This window comes from Diuraphis noxia, unplaced genomic scaffold, assembly GCF_037042655.1.
Source record: "Diuraphis noxia isolate RWA-SAM2 unplaced genomic scaffold, SU_Dnox_SAM2 contig0003, whole genome shotgun sequence".
Lineage (NCBI taxonomy): Eukaryota > Metazoa > Arthropoda > Insecta > Hemiptera > Aphididae > Diuraphis > Diuraphis noxia.
In genome coordinates, this window is record NW_028301713.1 from 38,025,225 (window position 1) to 38,047,937 (window position 22,713).

At 26.9% G+C, this 22,713-nt stretch overlaps 1 protein-coding gene and 1 pseudogene across 1 annotated transcript; one reads left to right on the plus strand and one right to left on the minus strand.

Annotated features, from left to right (window-relative positions):
- The first annotated feature begins 12,089 nt into the window (after positions 1 to 12,089).
- On the plus strand, positions 12,090 to 12,734 carry LOC149057315 (uncharacterized; annotated as a pseudogene).
- Positions 12,735 to 16,297: 3,563 nt separating this feature from the next.
- Positions 16,298 to 21,400, minus strand: LOC107168080 (histone acetyltransferase KAT2A-like). Its single transcript, XM_015517352.2, has 7 exons — positions 21,046 to 21,400; positions 20,331 to 20,436; positions 19,190 to 19,356; positions 18,984 to 19,127; positions 17,216 to 17,349; positions 16,930 to 17,124; positions 16,298 to 16,855 (listed from the first exon to the last, which is right to left on the minus strand). The coding sequence occupies exons 1-7, from the start codon at positions 21,250 to 21,252 to the stop codon at positions 16,744 to 16,746; spliced, it is 1,065 nt and encodes a 354-aa protein (XP_015372838.1). The 5' UTR covers positions 21,253 to 21,400; the 3' UTR covers positions 16,298 to 16,743.
- Positions 21,401 to 22,713: the final 1,313 nt, after the last annotated feature.

Genomic DNA, 22,713 nt, shown 5'->3' on the forward strand with positions numbered 1-22,713 from the left:
TTTTGTATAAATTTTTTTTTAACCTTAACTATTACCTAATTATCTATGTTCGGACAATAAGTTCTAGATTCTGAACCGATCAAGTAGTATGACGTAATGTGTAATTATATCAAATTATAATGATGTTTTATTTAAATGTTGTCTGTTATCGTTTTTTTTTTTTACAAGAGTTTAGAAAGAGTAATCTAAAAGTTTCTTATGTGTTAATTATAAATTATATCTATTCGTTATTTGTAAAAAGGTCAACTTTAAATGTTATCGTTTAATTACCCGGAATGAAAAGCCATCAACAAAATTCAACATAAGATAAACGAAAACATTTATATGCTTTTATTATTTAAAAAATAATTGTTGGTAGATATATTTAGTCTTACAAAATGAAAAAATATTAATATAATTAATTATATAAAAACTGGATTCAATTATAATAGGATAATAGGATCAGAATATAAATCGCATACGCACTACTCACTAGAAACACTGCGTTACATTTACATATAAATGTATAATGTTACGTGCGTTACCCCAGCATACATGCATACAAATTCGTACAAATCGCGTACTAAAGATGAGACCGGAAAAATTATCCTGGCGTGATCGGTTCTTTTTTTTTTGGGGGGGGGGGGGAATTCTGGGGAAATGCCATTTTGTATGAAACGCATGTTTTACTCGGACGGGATGAGGTCGTACGAATTCCGTAAAGGGACATACAAATTCGTCTACTAGATGCGTACAAATTTGAATGATGTTCATACAAATTCATACTAATTGCATACTGAATGCTGGCAAAAAAAATTTCGAAAATCACATGAGGAGGTGCTGGGGTAACGCACGTTATAATGTTGTACTTCTATCATAATATTTATGTTAGATCATTTAATAATAACAAGGAATAATATTTTACCAAGTTATGTTCATATACCTAACTTATTTTGCGATCGAAAAATGTCAGAACTACCAATCGCCCTCCTCCACCTCCGTCTAATACAAAGGCCAATATAGTTTCACTTATATTCAAGTACCTTGAATTAAAAATAAATATCGTGGTTATTATTTCTGAAAAATGATTGACTATAATAATTTTTTATTATGACTTTGTGCCGGAAATTACACAAATTTGCCTTAAAAATTCTGTTGGTTGCCTAAGATCAATAATTAATATATATAATACACAGTGTACCAGTTAACCAGAAACCATCTCTACAGTTGAATAATATCGATGAAAAGATGAATGTCGTTTACACGACGTATTATTATGCAGTCATACAACGATTTTACCTAAAATTAGGTACTCAAAAAATAAAAATAATAAAATTATTTTCCATAAATGTGTTCAATTTTATCTTTGTCAAAAAAAAAAAAACAGTGCCCTGACATCCTCTTAACCCAAACACTCTACCGACTACCACTTTGTTTCTACCACCATCAATATAGGAGACGCGTTTTTGCTACAATATTGCTGAAACGAGAAACCTACACATTTGTGTCGAATACTCCGCAGTCCGCACACGATTCAAAAGTCATCAGCAATCACAATTCACAACCACAATCGCCGTGAGGTCAGCTCAAATTTTTTTTTATTATGATTCACGATAATGACGTTTGTGCAATTAATTATAGAGAATAGAAGTAGGTATACATTATTTACCGTTATACGTACTATACTACTGCAGTGTATCTCACGTAAGTTTTATATAATTGCAAACATTTTCGCGATGCGACGGTGACCGACATTTTAATTAGTCCGTTCGCAGCTTTTACCACGCTCCGTAGTCCGCAACAATACTTATGATACAGCATGTTGCATGTATCTAAAATTTTGAAAAAAAAAAAAATTGAAAAAAGTAAATAGTTTTTATAAATAATGAGTGTTTTACACCTCATGAATCACCTTATTGTATAATATTGTAATACCTAATAATTTATTTTATGATAAGTATATTATAATATTATACAAAATGTCCTGAAACTTTTCTTACCATAAGCACTAATTTTTTTTCTACATAATGCATCAAAGAACATAAAAATAAAAGTTTAATTTTGCATTTTGCATTGAATTTTGAGCGCTTTTCATCTAATTAATTCTAATTAATAAAATTTGACGGAAAAAATATCAGAAGCTACAGAACTAAAAAAAAAAATAGATGTTATTTATTTTGCTTCTTCGTATATTACTTTTATTACTATAATGGTTTTAGTTTTTATTTATGTACGTCTGGTAAAAGCGGTGTCTGCCACACAGCGGTCTGGCAAACGAGATTATTGACACGTGCAGTACGTACGCAGAGACATCTATATAAATTATAATTTATAGTATTAGTATAGGAACGAGTAATATATTGACCGTTTAAATTTACGATTCACATCAATATTATGATAAAGCTAAACAAAAATTCAGGGCATTATTTGAAGTTTTTTAATATCACATTAGAGCATTTTTCTAATTTTTTAAAATCATTTGAATCCACATTCTACACTGTTAGGCCTTAGTTATAATTAGTATATCATACAATATATGTCAATATTATGAAGCCACAAATTATGTATTACAAATATCACTTTATCTTTAAATAAACGTAATCAATTAATAATATTGTGCCACTTGCCACTAGTACGGGAATTAGGGCTCGTGTAGTCGTGTAGTATTCATAATAAATGGTTGTTATCAACGAAAATCTTTTCTGGTAAATTGTACTTTTAAATAAAATAAGCTAAAATAATTATTTTAGGCAGCATTTTGTAATAATTATATTATTATATTATTATAATATAACCTTATAATAATATTATTCGTGATTTTAATGTTATAATAATATTTTTTTTTTTAATGGTGCCTGGGATAAGTTATTTAAATTAACACTGAGTGCTGACGCCGACGCGTCGTCGGCAAATCGTAACAGTTTTATGCGGCGGGCGTCGACATTATTACATTATTATTTTTAGACTATGTGATTTAAAATGTAGTATTTCTTTTCGGAAATCTTTTCAGTAAAGGTACCTAGGTACCTAGTTGTTCCTTCATATTTTTTACTGAAATGGACAAATGGCTCAAAACGGGGCGATTATTATCAGTAGAGAAGACCGGTCTAACATCTACAATTAGTAAAAGCAGTACTTCGTCTGTTCCATCGGAAAACTCGATTTCCTACTGTGAAGCAGCTCCTCCCCAAAAACCAACTGTCGAAGATGAAGCATTTCCAAGTAAGAAATACACTCAAATTAATTTTTCAAAAGGTAAAAAAAGACGATATGATGAAGAATATTTATCGCTTGGATTTATTCCCATTGGAGTAGACACGTTTCCCGATGTGAGGTGCGTAGTTTGTGAAAAAATTCTCAGTAACAGTTCTTTGGCTCCTGCGAAGCTTAAGCGACATTTGAAATCTAATCATCCAAATCTGAAAGGGAAAGTTCTGGAATTTTTTAGAATGAGAAAGACATTTCAATTTAAAGTGCGAGTTCACGTTCATGTTTATATATTTTTCAAGCGAATGCGTTCACGTTAATGTTCTTTAATAACATGAATGTGTTCAATGTCCATTAGGTCATCCATCTTATTTTTTGTTTATGAATAGTTTACCAACAGTTTATATAAAAACCTATAAACATATAGGACTCAACCCAAAAATAAAACACAATTTAGACTTTGGTGCATATAGGTATATTTTCTAAATTATCTAAATTATATACATATATAATTATTAAATAGTAAATAAATCGAGCGTCTTAAAAATTGTTCAAATTTACTAAAAATATAAACGTCATTCATATTCACTACCTACGTTCTATTTAAAAATAAAATGAGTGACGTTTACATATCGTTCACTAACAATGAACGTGAACGTGTGTTGTGTTCGTGAACGACTTCCTTTCCTAACACTGAAAATATCTATATACATTTATAACACCTATACGGCATATTATTATATTATTTAGCCTTATACTTCACGTCTACACACACGACATGTCACATCTCACATGTGTGCCTTTACTACATTATTATAGTATTCAATTATTGCATCACAACTACTGACCGTTCGTGTTTAATGTTTATATTATACAAATGGATTTCTTAAGGCGTATATATATTTAATATATTAAGTATTTAAATTTTATTAGATATCACGTCGAAACCGGTAGTTGTTCAATTAATTTATCAAACTACCTATACAAGTCTTAATAGTCTTATAGGCATATAACTATACAGCTTGCTGCAAGAATTCCAGTTTGAAAATGTAATATGATTAATATTTAATAATCTCTACATAGTTGTTAGGTTTTTTATAACTAGTCCTATAAATATTAAATGCTTTTACTCGCGGTTGAGCTTGAGACGTCCAGTTTTTAAATATAGTTAAAATTACACGAAAGCATAATTATTATACCTATTAAAATATATTATATAATATAACAAAATACAATAAATTATTCCACAAGCAAACTTTTTAGGCGTAGTAGTCATGGAAAACACAGAAAACGTTTTTGGCATCTATCGCTCATCATAGATAATATTCGATACGAAATTCGAAAATCATATTCAACGACAGTTCCCGTCATACTACGCTCCAATAATAAACGTATATAGTTTAAACAAATCGGCTGTTCGATTATCGGGTACATAATTATTACTTATATCTAGTGAAAATGAAATATCTTGGTTAGGCCATCCATTTATCACGTGTTGTTTATTGATTATTTATATTTGAAATATTATGTAATGAAGCTATTAAATACTATATATTTTGTCGGAGATACACTTTCACCTCGCCTCACCACGGCGCCACATAGCTATATAGTTTATTGATCGGTATGAGCCGGTGCCTGGGCGAGAGCTCGCGCGTTCCGTTCGCATCAGCGTCATGATTGGGCGTGGTGAGATAGTATTTATATGAGAGTATTCTCTAGACTTCCTCACGCATATTAATGAGATGTATAAAGAATACGATATAGACGCCGTCGTTATTAATTTGTTTTCACATTAATTTGTTTTCAAGAAATAGAGGTCATTAGTTATAACTTATAAAGTTAAAACCTACCTACATGAATGTTGAACCAACTTGATAAAATCATCAGTTGTTCGTTAAAATTGTACTATTTTGAAAACTACTTATTTAAAGCACGAAAATTGAATACTTAGTAAAAAAATTATTTGAGTACAGAAATAAATACTTTATTTTTTTTTACATTATAAATTAAGTACAATTCATGAAATTTTTCAAAATTTTTAATATTTTGTAAGAATCTAAATTATTTTTCTGTGAGTTGTATAATGTTAAAGGAATTTAATAATGTTGAAAATAGCATTTATAATATTATGCATAATATAATATGTATAGCTTGCGCATATGTATACATACAATAAGTTGTACATAATACGAATATTACTTGAACTACGATTATGATTTTAAAAGTCGAAAGATATTGCGATAAAGTTGTTCATCATCATCAGTTGTTCACAGACAGTTACGCACATCGGTCGTATCTTATCTATTCAATTATATTATTTGTTACTACCTATAATATAATATATATCATTCGAAATGTCTAATAAATCATCTATTGAAGACATCAAACATCAAACTTGCATTATACAAATTAAAAATCCCAAATGGTAAAATTATTTCTTCAGTTAATATAATACTAACAATGGACAAAACAAACTTAATAAAAAAATTGATGACATGTTAAAAACTATTCTCGAAGATAATAAAATTCTAAAGGAAAAAGTTAATACACTTGAAAAAAAGTAGCTCTTTTATAAAGTAATTCTTCACTTTCTCGATCTTCTAAGGAAAATGATCTAATAGAGGAAGTGTTGGATAGACAATTACGTTCCTGAAATTTAATTATGTTTAATCTACCGGAGGTTATAGCAAATGAAAATAATTCTGAAAATGATTTTATCAGAATTTCTAATATTTTCAAACAAATGAAAATTAATATTTCAAAAAATTCTTTCACTTGTCTTGGAAAAGACATCTCAAGTAACCTAGAAAAGCCATACCCTATAAAGATTATATTAAGCAACACACTAGACGTTTACTCGTCGCTAGGATTACAAACTAACTTACGTAAATCTACAACATGGTCAAATATTCGTATTTCTTCTGACCGTACTAACATTCAACGTGAACAAATGAACAATCTTCGCCAAGAACTGCAAAAACGTATATTAAATATATCAATAGAACACCAAAAATTGTTATCATCCAAAAAAAAATATTAAATTACTCGGATTTCAATCTTTATGTTTAATATCAAAATGTTCGTGGTCTTAAATCGTAAGTTCCAAATTCTATTTACGATGTATTAATTTTCACTGAAACATGGCTCACATAATGGAATGTCCTTAAATATTGATAAATGCTCAATTATTTCGTACTCTTTAAAAAAAATATTATATTTTATAATTATGTGTAACATAATACAATTAATATAACACGTAAATATATTATTAAATACCTAGCTAGGTGTTTCATTTGACACAAAATTATCTTTTAGCTATCATGTCGATTCTATTCGTAATAAATCATATATGAAGTTGGGATTACTAAAATGTATGTGTAGTGATTTAAACGATAGTTCAGCTTTAAAAATATTATATTATTCCTTAGTACGCTCCTACAGTGGCGTCATTTCAGTTTTTGAGAGGGGGGGGGGCAAAATTTTTTACCAGCCCATAATATATATAAAAAAAAAACACTCGCTAACACTTACATTACAAAAACATTTTTGTCTCAATACAAATAGCCTTCTTACATAATTTTATAAATATTAGTTACTATCACGGTTACCTGAGATAAAGTATAAATAATAAATAACTCACTTTTTGAAGGATGACAATGACTAAATAATATAAATTATTAAACATAATATATAATAATATGTTCTATGTAGAGGGATATCCAATGGCCAATATTACCCATTGGCTATTAGCTATTATATGATGACTTATTTTGAGAGGAATTTTACCCCAAATAATGTCCCATTTACGCCAAATACGAGTATATATAAAATGTATTTATAAAAAAAAACGTACAATAAATGATTAAATATTTATTATTAATTTATGTTTATAATAAAGTGTTGTTTACAAAGTTAGAAGCTAGGCAATAACTGGGTATCTTCTAGTCTTCATAGCACCAAACATGTCAATAGCTTGATTTAAATCTATAAGTGAAGCTGTCTCCTTCGCCACAGCTATAACTAATAAATCGCTTAGCCGTTCATCGCCCATTGTTAATCTTAAATGCGTTTTAACAAGCTTAAGCGAAGAAAAGAAACGTTCATTTGAAGCAGTTGAAACAGGTAAAGTTAAGAGGATAGTTATTATTTTTAAAGTTTCAGGAAAAGCATTAGGAATTTTGTTTAAAATTTTGGAAGTGGAAAAAAGATCATGATTAATTTGGTTCGTATTAGAATTTTGTATAAGGGCTTTAGCAGATCGAAATTCAGATTCAAGCAAGAGGCTATTTATGTTAAAATGTTGATAGTGTTTAAGAAAAGTTTTTAAATAAGAACAATTATGATTGAAGTAATTAGGACTAGAGGAAAGAAAAATGGAGCAAGTTAAAACAATAGCATTATTACAGTTACTGAAGCGTTGACTCAACTCATTTACAAATCTAAAACAAAAAATAGTGCAAACTTATCACAAACTGCCATGCATTACTGTGCAATTTTAGTTTAAAAGCTACATATTTAACATAGGTTACTTTAGTTAACTTAGAAATAATATAAACTAATCAGCAGGGTTTATCACTTAAAGCAGTTAAAATTATAAAAATGTATATACTTTTGAATGTGTAAAAATTGAATACTTAATAAATGATAATGCTTTATAAAGTACAAATTACCTGTCAATTGCAGTATAAAACAAATATTTTGGATTGTTTGATTGCAAATTATCATCAGTACCAATGTACCGTTTAGAACTATGTCCCATTGTTGATTGCACAAAAAAATCGTTAAGATTTTTGTTCAAAGTCAGTGGTCTTCTACCATTTTCAACAGCTATTCCATTTTTCACAGCAATTAATTTTGCTGAGTCATTGATATTTGCCCAAAAAGTATCATTGCGCATTTGTTCAATAGACTCTTTTGTACTATTTATTAAATCCACTGCCATTAATTTATTTTACTCTATACTTCTGATCATAAGACAATAAAACATAATATGTTAAGAAGAAAAATTTACCTCATTACGATTACGGCTACTTTCATTTTGATCTGTTTTTGATTTTTTGTTAAAATAAAACATTAAATTATTTTTTCTTTTTTCCATCCTTAAGGCTTAAATTTATATATTTATTAGTTTTAATATTAAAAATATGACGTGTTAAACACTCTTAAGTCTTTACTCATTAGGTAATTACACTTCGTAATTTAAATTTTAAACTTTATAGTGTGATAATAAACAATGAAAAGTAAAACTGATTAGATAGATAATAGTATCACAGAACAGATGATAATATGTATAATCATAGATAATATAGGTATATAATGAGTATAATAGAGTAATAGGACGTACATTAATACTCATTGAAAATAGAATAATAATTCATAATATAATATAAAGAATAAATTTATTTGAAAAATTTATTTCTAGCGGGCTTGCGCCGCTGGCGGCCTATATCCGGACTAAAAGCGGCTCGCTAATTGTAAGGGGGGGGGGGCAAATGCCCACCCGGCTCCCCCACAAATGACGCCACTGCGCTCCTATATTGACTCTTTAACTTGGCACTCAAATAGCATTTGTCAAAACCAAAGTCTATCTAGTAAAACGGGACACAAGTTACCTGTTGAATTCATTACCTGTAAAATGTACTATTTTGGGAACCCAAGAACAGTGTTGGGAATAGATTACTAAAATATTATCTAGATAAAGATTGTCGGCAAATAAAGCAATTAAAACCATCTTGCATCCAACAATCACTGACATACCGGCTAACGACATAAATATATCCATTAAAAACAAAATAAATATGACATTTGCAAAGTTACTGGGATTCTGTTCCACCTTCCAACAAATTAAAAAAAATCAAAAAATGCACCCAAAAGTGGCAACATCTACATAATTTAAATAGACGACAAGAAGTCACTCTATCCAGAGTGAGAATTGGACATTTTGTTCTGACCCATTCATTCTTAATCAGAAAAGATCCACTATCCATATATAATAAATGCTAAGAAGACCTGAACATTTAACACATTATCCTAGACTTCCCATACATTCAAAACAGCCGAAATAACTCATCAATACCCAACAACTTAGAAAAAGTTCTCCATGAAGGCAACACCATAAAAATTTTAAATTTCCTTACACCAATTAACATTGTAAACAATCTTTGACTAACATCAAACATGTATTTATAATTTAAGACTATTTTAACCTTTGAAATTTAATTATTGATGTAACTTACACACAATGTAACATTTACACAAGGCTAATGACCTCAGATGTTGAAGCCTCCTTTTTCTTTCAATAAAAAAAAAAGATAATAGATTATTGAGAGGAATTTATCTAGAGAAAGATAATTGATAAATATAATTTTATCTAGATAAAAAATAGATAATAATTTATTATATTTTTTATACTTGACATAAACTATACAATTATATAAGCAAAAGTATCCCATGGGAGGCACTAGATTAAATACCTACTATATAAATATATAGCATTGCCTGGATGACAACACAGTCCAAGGGAGGGGGTCGAGCCTTTTAGATACCTCTAAATACACCATTGAAACAATGGGAATAACTATATATTAATATTTTTCTACGGATCATCTTTTTGGTCCCCGTGACACCAAAAACCAAGAACCTCGTGACCACCGACCTACACATCACCACACAATTGTTAATTACCTTTTGACCTTTATGTCGAAAACTCGTCATCCGACGACTATTTGTGCCTTTTTATTGTATTTTATAAATGTTAAACAAAAAACGATATTTTGGTGGTTCTTGTTAACGTTCTCCTCTCGAACACGTGTGAGCAAAACGTTGGAGGCAAATACGACGCCAGCATATTTTATATCATACTAAAATATACATCATTTTATATTTTTTATTAAGACACTAACAATAATTGGAGTATTCAAAATCGTTTCGATCATTTCCTAGTAAATTTGTTGATCAATCATAATCCGTTTTCATAATTAAAATTTGTCAAACCAAATTCATCCAGTTTTGTCTAGCTTATTGGTCTTAAGGTCATTTTTTTCATTGACTACAGCTCCCTCCAGCCCCCTTAGGGTTTATTTTATGATAAAGAATTTAAATATGTTGAAAAACATTATAACAAACAAAATGAATGTTTAGATTCGTCAAATTTACATTATTTTTGACTTTGGAAAAATCCGGCTGCAGCCCCCTTAAGATCAGTTGTATTTAAATTATTTTCGATATTAAAATTTTTGATTTCAGTTGAAATAAGCTTGGGAAGTTTTTCTACAATATTGTCTTCATTTACTTTTCTTTTCAGTAAATTATTTACTTCTTAGCGATTCAATATAGTATCTTCGTCATGATTGTGAATTATAACTATAGTTTTTTCAATAATTTCATCTTCTGTTTTATTTGTATACATTTTACTTTGACAATTACTTTTAATACAATGACAATTTTTTGCAGTATAGTGTAAAAAAAATGTATATTTATCAACTACCTTACTACCTATTAATAACTTTTTACAATTCTGACTGTACATTAATTCCATTGCAATTTGTTATAATGTATGACTATAAGAGTGACTAACTTTACTGCACAAAACAGTGAAAGACGTAAAAGATTTACTAGACTAAACTCAAACTATACACAGTTCACAGTTCTGAGCGGACTACGATATCGGTAATAAAGCCAATTTGTTCCGAAATTCCCGATACAGATGAGATTATCATGTTTTATCGTTATTCGACAATATTCGATACCATACATCGCTGATCTATTGAAAGCATTTTGTTCTGTAAGTGCTGATGTGAACGTATAGTATAGTATATAATATGGATATAACTTAACCTTAGAGAATCATCATCATACAGCGTATAAACACGCTCTATTCAAATGCTTGTTTGTTAAATGTATATATTTATTATTATCAAGTTATGATAATTTTTAGTTTTTTGAGCTTTTCAACGTCAAAACCATGCATTTAAGTAATATTACCATATTTTTTAAAGAGAAAATGTCTATGTAGGAGTTTACATTTAATGATGATTCAGGTAAAAAGTTTATTCGTGTAGGAGTTTACATTTGGCCCCTTTTGACACTCAATCCATTCTCTCCTCATAAATTGTACCAATTATTACCTCACTTGTATATACTTCTTCAAACAAGCTGGTTTAATAATTTAATTTATTTGTAATTTATTTTTTATCATACATTTTATATACTTTTACGTACTATCTTTGTAATCATATAATTGTCAAAATTAATTGTTAACAAAGTTTCGTTTAAAAAAATTAAAATAATAATTCACATCTCCATTGGCACAACTAGGGGGGGGGGGGGGTGCTTTGGGTCCTTAGCACTCCCTAAGTCAAAATTAGCCCCCCTAAAAATCGCTTAAGAATTAAAAAAAAAAGTTATCGAATTATAATTATAACACAATAGTAATTTTTATAATATAACATTTTGTTTTTTATAATGTTGAATTATTGGATGTGTTGATTTCAATTTATTAGAAATATGGATGTCGAAGCGGTCTAGTTATTTTATATAGTCTGTGCTATATATATGTATATCTGTATGGTATATTTAATTAGTACCTAACATACTAATATAATCTGGTATTCCCCGAGGGACGGAAATATTCTCGTCATGACGTCTGGCATACGGGCGATACGCCAATACGCCACAACAAACACAACACAGTCTACGAGGATACTAAGATAGTAAGATTTATAATAAACGGTCTTAGGTTACAGACTTAGTGTGTGTAACACAGTACACGACATTTGCGTATAACGTATGCCGTATGGTATGTTAGAGTCGTTCCTTATATTATTATTGCTAATAATAATATATTTATCGATATTGCATCGCCAATTGTAAGTTTATAACGACTTAATTAATCGATTTTAATCATGTTTTCAATCTTTAATTTTAAAAATAAAATTAAACAAAATACATCAACACAAAAAAATTATTTGGACGAGACTCCCGAAACTCATAGTGATAAATCAAAAGCAAAGAAAATATGTATCCATGAACAGAACGATGGACATAATTTATAATGATGATGATGAAAACATTCAACTAAAAAATAATGTTTTAAATTTTAATATACCGTCTGTTGATTTGGGTGATATTGATTCGGGCCCAAAGCAACCTAAACTTCAGGTGAGTAAAAATGAAATAAATAATAATTAAGTGTGATAAAAATAAAACAAGAAATAACACGATTCTTGATCAATACATAATATTATAAATTGTTTTGACATACCTAATGTATTATATTATTTTATTTTACAAAAAAAAATTTGAAGTATTTTTTTTTCTCGATATTCCCACTAACAAAATTTGGACCTCAAAATAGGAGTTTTAATGCTTAACACTATAGTGAATTTGAATGGTTAGAATATAGTGTGTCTCGTGATGCTGTTTTTTGTTTTAATTGTATTCATTTTGCAAAGAATTTAAAAACTGATAATTTAATTACAACTGGATACAACAATTGGAGAAAAGTATGTTTTTTGTTTGAATATTTATTTACAAAAATTAAAAAATAAAATATTATTTTAGTTGAATGAAAAGTTGTTTATACATTCAAAAACTGTTCAACATTTAACATCAACTGTCCAGTATAATACCTAGCTATAAAAGCTCAAACTTGACTGCCACTATAGTTACTCAATTATCAACTGCTAAAAAAATGAAATTTAAAAAAATAGACAGTATATGAAAGTTCTTATAAATATAACCCTCTTTTGTGTTAAACAGGGACTTGCTCTAAGGTCTAAATAAAAAAGTATAAATAAAAAGTCATCAACAGTTTCTAATACTGGTAGGAAGAAATGTTTTTATTTTAGTAACACTACTACCACTTATAGTTTGATAGTTTGTAAATCATAAATTATTTATCTATAGGAAATTTTAAAGAGCTTTGTACATTATTTGCAATGAACGATAAAGAGTTTTCAGACTTTTTTAACAGAAAAATTAACTATACAAGTTGGATTATTCAAAATAGTATACTTGAAGTTTGTTCAAACATGACAATTAATACTATCATTAGCGAAATAAAAGACTGTGGAATGTACTCTATTATGTGTGATGAAGCAAGGTAATACGCTATTACCACAGATTATATTTTATACTATTACCTACTTAGAAATGAGTTATCAGGTACTTAATATATTTTAATATAATTTTATTTTGATGAATTTTTTCTATTAGACCTTATAAAACAGAACAATTATCAATATGTGTTAGATACATTATTCCTAATAGCTATAGTCTATGTGAAAGATTTATTGGATTTTATGATGTATCTAATGGGAGAGGAGCCGAACATGTTTTTATTGAAATTCTCTCGGTTCTGAAAAAATTTGGCATTTCTGATATTCCTCTTGTGGCACAAACATACGATGGTGCAAATGTTATGTCAAGATCCACATCTGGTGTTCAAACTAGAATAAAAGACTCTCATGCTGAAGCAATTTTCATTCATTGTATGGCCCATAAATTGAATTTGGTTGTAACAAATACTTGTAGAACTATTAAGGTGCATAACAAATAATAATAAATACTTAAATAATATTTAATACATTTTTATGTACGTTAAAATTTATAATATATATACCCATTATTTTTTATAATCAATTTAATCATTATCTTTTACAGGAATCTAATACCTTTTTTAATACTCTAAAAGCAGTTTATGTGAATTTTTCACAGCCTGACAAAGATAAGCTATTACAAGATTTACAGAAATCCATGCAAATAAAATCATTATCGATTTCTAGATTATGTGAAACGCATATAGGTATGTACTTATGGGAAATTCGAGGAATTCACTTTTATATTTATTTTAGTCTACGGCATAAGCTGCGTATTTTTCATTATTAGCGTTACACGTTTCGTTTGCTATCCAGATTAAGTAAAGTCCGGACTAATGGAGTCCAGATGATTAATGAGGTTCTACTGTATTTATAAATATATACATTATAAAATTAAATTATGACATAATATTCTATCTTGGAAGCATACTAGGAGTCTGGAGTTGACCAGCCAATACTTTTATTAAAAAATTTACTATGAAATCACATGGCAGAGCGCATAACAAGATACCATTTAAAACTGTTTAATATGTATGTATATTGTACATTGTTAATCATTTTATATTCTAAAATGTGAAAGTAAAAAATAAAATAAATAGTTTTATAATCTGATAATACAGATGATCATTTTTGTTTACTTAAGAAAATTTATAAGGATGAATTTTCATAAAATGTACATATTTAATTTGTTATTATGAAATTGTATGTCCATATTGTGTAAACCTAATTATTATTATTTTAGAGTAATAAAAGATCTAAAACAGCATATTTAATATATGCACAATTAATTTTGCACGCTTATATAATATTATTTTTATTCATATATTTAAACATTAACATTTAAAGTTAATATAAAAACAGAACAGAACACATTGAATGGATATTATTATAATATAGGTATCTATTAAATTATATAATGCAAGCATACAAATTACACCAAACATTGATTTTAAAATACACAGATAAGCATTAGAAGTTACTAAAAAATAATAATTAAAATATGAGTTTGATTTCTTTCAAAAACTTTTGAAGTATTCACAAAAAGAATTTAGAATTAATGATTATTTTTGATATAATAAATTTGTAAGATTTGTTCTATTTATTTTGGAAAACAAGAAGAACCATCCTCTGCATAATAAAGAGCACTAAAATGCTGATATGATTTTGTTATTAAATTATCAACTTAGATTTTGGATGATACAATAGTTAAATCAATTAACCATGTATAAAATCAAGAAATGTACTTTAAAGTTCTACTATATAGTAGTATATTATTGTATTCCAGTTTTTAATAAAAAAAGTCAGCAAAATACCTCGAAAATGCTAGAAAGTTATTTTGCTTTCAACCATGAAATACTATCATTCCTTTTAAAGTTAAAATAATAATATTGATTTAGTATAATTTAGGAACACAGTTTATTAACCAAAAACCTAACCCAAAATGTACCTAATCTGTGAACTGATAGACCTAACCTTTTAGGACTGGAACAGATTATGTTTTAATTAGGAACATTATTTGAAATTTAATATATTATCGTGATTATTTTTGAATGAAAGTTTTTTTGCTATATTCACAAATTGATCATGAACCCAAGTTTTATGCGGTCCTGATAAATGAATTGACATTTAAATAACATTGTCTCAATTAATATCTTATATTATAATTTTAATTATATTAACGTTTTGTTCCACTCCTAAAAGTATCACAGTGACAATTATCAGACACAGTAGTGTTAATATATTATTTATTTATTACAATTACAGTAGTACTTTAACATTTAGATGAACAAACATACCAAATATGTACCTATAGCAGTAGCGTATTGAAAATTTTTTGTAAGAAATGTATCATAGTATAATAAAATCATATTCTTATTGAAAGCCAATAATAATTTAACACTAAGTGTACTCTTAGATGTAAGGTGTAAAAAAGAAGAGACAGATTTAACCGGGTCATGTGTTAATGAAAATACAGCAACTGACTTATTAATGTATACAAACCGAGAGTGAAAATAAATTAATAATTATTAAACAGATATGAATCAATGTGATATAATTTGTAATGGAAGCTTATTATTAATATTCATACCTATAATTACACATATATTATATCACAGCTAGAATATTATGTAGATGACTCTCTTTTTAAATTTTTATAATATCAAGCTTTTTGCATTAGGTATTAAGTATTGTGTTTCTGTAGTATTAGAACACAATTATGAAATATAACTTAACCATTACATTTATATTTATTTTTTCGGATTTAATGATTTTTTTTGTATTTTTTGCATACAATACAAGAAAAACTTTGCAGGACAAATTGTGATGATGAGTACACAAGATCTGATTACACAAAAACAAAAATAAAACATATAGGTATGTATCAAATATAGTAAACTGAAATAATATATTACTAATCAATATAATGTATTATTTATAAATTTTTGATTTCAATATTATGTATTATTTATAAATTTTTGATTTCAAAAAATGGTTTTTGTGTAAATAAACGATTTTATTCATTTTTATCAACGTCAGTAGTCAATTTAAAAGGTATTAACCTTTTTGGACTGACAACCATTGATATAATTTTTATGTTTGAAGTTGAGATTATGAAAACATTTTATTTTATATTGTTAAGTATATGCCTGCATTTTAAAATAGGTTGTATATATCAAAGAAACTATTTTAAAACGTCTTATCATATAAAAACTACATTCAATATTTCAATAAGATTAAAATTATTAAATATGAAATAGTAGTTTCTGAATCAATGGAAGCAACGACTTAGTCGGCTCCAATTACACATTGATTATGATATATAATATTATTTATTTTTATTTTTTGTGTTCCTTTCAATTTATTTACTTTAAATTCTAGCTATTGATTTAAGATATTAATAGGTAAGTATAACTTAAAATCAAACAATACAAGGCAATAATTATTGCTTAGTTCTTATTTAGGAATATTCCAGAAGAATAGTTTTTCGTTTTAGATCTGAAACATCATAATTCACAAACCATATTTGCGACTTATCATTGAAAACTTCTTTTTCCAATAAATCCATGTATCTGAGATCATAAAACAATATTATGTATTATTATTTAATTTTTTGTGTTAGATTAATTATTTTTAAGTAAATTACATAGGCAAATAGTTCAAGCAAAATAATTTTGTATGTTCTCCCCACATTATATTGTGTTTGTAACACCAAACTTGCAATTGCATTTTGAATGCTTTAAGAGTATATTTTAAGACTTCTTGACCAAAAATCTTACTAGCTCTGTAACGTAAGGGAATCGAATGGACACATCTGGGTAGACTACAATACATCAAAAACCTGAAAACAAAATATTATATAGGTACCATTAATCTATGCATTTGATATGACTTTATGTGCATGCAAGTTACAGCGTAGTGTGCATACTTACCTACAATAATAGTAGTTATAACTTTTCGAGTATTCTTGAGAATTGCATTTTAGTTGTTCTTTTGGAATAGTCCACATCCAAGTATCGAAATATTTTAGTACAAATTTGGAGAGTATAAGCGCATTTTTTAATCCCTGAAATATAATATAATGTAATATTGTTAATAAATATGTTATTACTTATTACTTTTGAAATAATTTCAAATATGAAATTTTGTAAACAGGAATTGTGTTGTTGTTAACATTATTATTCATAATACAAACTTAAAATAGCAGATAATTTATTATAAAACATAAATTTTAAAATTAACAACCTTACCTAATAATTTAATTTTATATTATTTCATATAATATTTGAATTCTGACTGAATCAATGACGTCATGTGTTTTAAAATTATATTTTTTTACAGTTAAATATTGTATTTAGTTTTGATTGAATAACATATCAATGTGGACAAGAAATTTAAAACAGAGTTATGTGAGTATTATGAGTTTTAACACTAGCCACTATTTATCACTTTTTATAAAATTTATATCAATTATGGTTATGTTTCGTTATGACCATGGAACAGATTTAAATGCTCTAAAAAGTGCTCTTAAAATTATTTTTAATATTGAAAAAATTTATATTTTATTGTATTAATTCATATTCTTATTAACTATTTGTATGATATTATTATTTGTCTCCTCCAATCTTCTTTTTACCCTGGAAATTGTATCAGTAAAAACATAATAAATAATAAAAATAGGGATAAAAATGGAAGTACAATGAGAAAAAATAAATAATATTTTCTTTTTTTTTGTTCAAGAATTAACGAGGAGAATGAATTTTAACTAAATTTTTTATTAAATTTTATTTATTCTCATATAAAAATGACATAGAAACATAAAATGCATAATAAAAGTTACAATTTTTAATTTCTTGATGTATGAAATGAACTTAATGATTGGAAAACAACATTTGAAGACGTTCAGAAAAAATACGATTTGCACTCAAATCTGTTCACTAGTTATGACTATTTTATTTTTTTCAGCATATCTTAAGAACTCAAAAATACCATTATTAATCAGTTCTTGGAAATTATTAGAATAAATGCACTTGTATCTCTTTCCTTTTAATTCAGAATGGATTTGTTACCAGATCATAGCACAGGATGATAAGTTCACTCATATATAATATCTTTACCACTAAACAAAATGGAAAATTTGTAGTTTAGCTGTGCACTTAATCAGATTTTATAAAAATGTCACATATTCCAGTTATATCCCTTCTGTTCTAAGCATCTCATATGATATTGATTTATAAATAAATCTAGGTACCAAAAATCTTTTTAAAGAGTTTATTTTTATTTTCAAGAACTTAGGTATTATTATCAAAAAATTGTTTACATACTAACAAAATATTAATACATACTAAAAATTATTAGATAATATAATTATTCATTCAAAATAAAACAATTCATTATGAATTTTTTCCCTACATTTTATATTTAAAATAAATAGTTTATAATGAATATTAATATAAAGTTTTATCACCAAAGCTAAGTTTAAAGACCATAAATAACAATTATATACTAATACAATTTTTTAATTATTTAGTGATAATTATATAATATTGCTATTTTTCAATGTTTTAAAGTAATTTGTTTTATTTGTGAGCGTTTTGATTTCATAAACTCTACTGTAAAGGTCTGAATGGTTTGTTTTTACTAGTTATAATTTAATTTAACAGTGATTCAAATTATTTGATACCAGTCGTCTAGACTTACCAAAATATTATCATCATTAAAGATATGCATACAAAAGTTAAACAAAACTTGATCTATGTTAGTCCTTTCAAATGGTGGAGATCCATAGATTGTATCAATGTTAGGTGCTGTAAGGGGACGAATAAGAGTACTTTTATTCAATACCTAGGACATAAATAAATAAAGTTAATCATTCAATTAAAGTGTATTAGTTATGAATAACATACATCATAAACGGATTCAAAAATGTTTTTTAACAACATATTCCTCTTTGACTTGGGCTTTTTAGATAAATTTTTTAAAGTTTTTTTAGTATTAATGATATCAAATGTTAGTTTCCTTAACATGGTCAACTCTCCCTTTGAAACATTTTTTAAATGACTTATATGATCAGCTAAACAAAATACACATACACACGATTAAATAAATAATAAACACATTTATATATACAACAATGAACAAAATAATAATTAAAATACTTAATGAATTATTGTTTATAACTTATTTTAAAGTAAGTTTAGCTATAAACTAATTTTGTACTTTGTTATGTATTTTAAATTAATAACCACATAAGTAAAACTATTCTGAGTAATATTATTGGCCTCATATGAACTGAATCCCAAATAAATCTGTTAGTACAAATTGTCTTTAGTTGTTTAGTTATTTTAATTTAAGTTACATACTAATTGAGTTCCTGAAAATTTAAAACGCAACACTATTGAGTCCATGCTTAAATACTAACTGGTTGCCATCCAAATTTGAAAAAATTAAAATATCTTTATACCATTCTTACAGACTGAGGACTATCTGTAACAGCTAATTCTACAGCTAGTTCTGTTGAATTAAATGAAACGTATACATATATCGAAAACTTTCCGATGCTATTACTACATAAAAATATTTTATTTAAATTAAAATCCGTTCCCTAATTATTACTAATAAATATTGATTATATTAAATTTACAATATGTTTTCAAAATTATATGAATAACATTTTTACATAAAATTTATCTTATCTTTTAAATAGGATATCAAAAACTATAATAATATATACATTTAACATTTAACTATTTTTTTCAAATTGAATACGATAAATCTAAAGAAATCATTGTTATGCAACTATTTGTTGTAGATAATTTTATGTTATACAGTTAGATAGTAAATTTAAAAGTTGCCTGATTAAAATTTTATAACAAAATATGATCAACAGATATTGATTTCTAATTTAAATTGAACTCATACTTCTAATGAGCTCGGAATGCTTGTATTAAAAAAAAAAAAACATAATATGTAAATATGTTACAGTTTACTCATAATAAAAAAAAAAAATACAACCTTGTAACTAAATTGTTATGTTAATATACTCACATAGTGGATGATTACAACCGGGCCTGACGCAAATACTATTTTTCCTTCCAAAATGATCACGCTTAACTCCTTTAAAAATCCCTCCTTGACATTTACAATTATTCAACTGAAATAATTAAGTAAAATATTTTAATGAAAAACCATAAAATATAAATAAGTTAAGAATTCAGCTGTTCATTTATTTAAAGTCTACACAATATTTAATCATCGTTATTCAAATATGAGAATGTAGTAATATAAAAGTTAGACAATTTTGCTGAAATTCAGATTTAGACACACACACACACACATATATATATATATATATTATTTGTACCTAAATTAAACTAAATAATGATGGTATAATATTGTACATAAATTATAATGTAGGCTGTAATATAGTTCTACAGCTAGGTAGCACTCATCAGAGAGACTGCCGTATAAACTGAAAGTTATAATATTATTTTAGCACATAGTAGTTGTCCAATCAGCTAATAGGTAACTTAGTTTTGATTTTCGACATTTTGCATTATGATGATAATAACTAATATTGTGAAATGAAATCTATTGGCCTATAAATTGATGGTAAATAAATATTTATGTACCTAACCTATCTATCACGTGAATTTCGTGACTAATCTTGCCATGTTAATTATATACTTTAATTGTATAAATGTATAATACCTATTAATAATACCTATCAAGTTATCGTTCTATAAATATTGTGGTATCTTACCTGACAAGGGGAAAACTTGGCTACAGTTCTCTGTGTACTCTCAGATATCGGTTTATGCAGTTTATCTCTTCTTGACTTTATACTTAAATATAACACATCGTTTGTCTTCCACTTATTCATTAACAACTGACTGTTTGACCGCGATTGTCTGTGACGTTCCACTCCGGCGTTATTAGGCCTAATTCTACTACACAGTGCACCACCCATATTCGTTGAATCTACGAACACAATATACAATTATTTATTAATATGGTAAAAATCTACTGTTACTACTGTCTACTCTACTACACGTTGGTAAATCAAGACACTGTTTAAAGGAAAAGGACGACGGACAGTGCGACACTAAAATATTATATTGTTCTAATCTACCATGTTACAACTTATTATTATCATTACCTACACACAATATAGAGAATGGAGACAAACTTTCTTTCTCACACACACTCCCTTTGTGTATGCATGTCCTTCTTTCTCTATCACTCTCTCTCACTCTCTCTCTCTCTCGCAAGAATCTATTTGCTGAGAAGCATGCGTAGCGTGTACAGATTGTGTTGTGGCTACTCTGTACGATACAGTGTATGTATCTTTCAAACATAATAAATTGATAAAGAATATCACACACGACACCCATCCCATTCCTTGACTGTTTCTATTTTGGACTTCGTGATTGATTTACGACCCTTCGTAAAAGCGGTGTTTGTTGGGTTGCCTAGTTACGTGGGGTTTGGGACTTTCTGATGAGTGGGTGACAACGGATCAGTATTATATAGAACTTGAGTAATAAGTTAAAATAAAACTCATATACGTATTTTAAATTTTTAAAACAAAAGTATTTCAACAACGTATTTTAAAAACTTTCTTGAAGTTCGTAAGTATCTTAATTAAAAATTAAATACTGATTTTTAAATATTTATTAATTTGGTACTTGAAGTTTATATATTTTGTATTTAAATAATTATCACGTACAATAAAAATAAAATTGAGAATATTCAGATATATTAACGTATATTATTTATTGTCAATATTACTCAAACAAAAATCAAATACTTCGACAAAAAAAACAAAGGTCTATTAGAGTATTTTAAAGTTCTACCAAATGATCTGATGTAAAATATATGTTATAAATAAATGAACGCAAAACATGAAAATAAGTGCAATTGATTTATATGGTAAAAAAAAAAAAATTGAAAGAATTTATTGAAATTCATTTTTCAAGTATTTGTATCTTTACTTAAATTTTCTTTTTACCTAGTATATTCAAATACGTATTTTAAATACTTTTCAAAATAAGTATCTGTATTTGTACGACTGCATTTGAATAATTTAAAAAAGTGGGCGACTTTTACAAGACTGCGATATATATTATATTATTGTGTAGTGTCTAGATACCTACAACATTCATTTTTCTTGAATAGTATACTGATAGTAAGGTAAACTCAGAAAAAAAATATTTAAATAAAAGATCTATTTGAAACTTATCCTATAAATTATATCTTCATTTAGTTTTTAATTTTAGTTATTTCATAAAACAAATTTTGTCCTTAGAGTTAAATAACTCTAAGTTATATAAGTAACCTAAAAATTTAATCGCTACATTTTTCAATGATTTGATAATGATTATGGACATATAAAGTTACATTAAATAATGAATTATCAACATAGCCTATG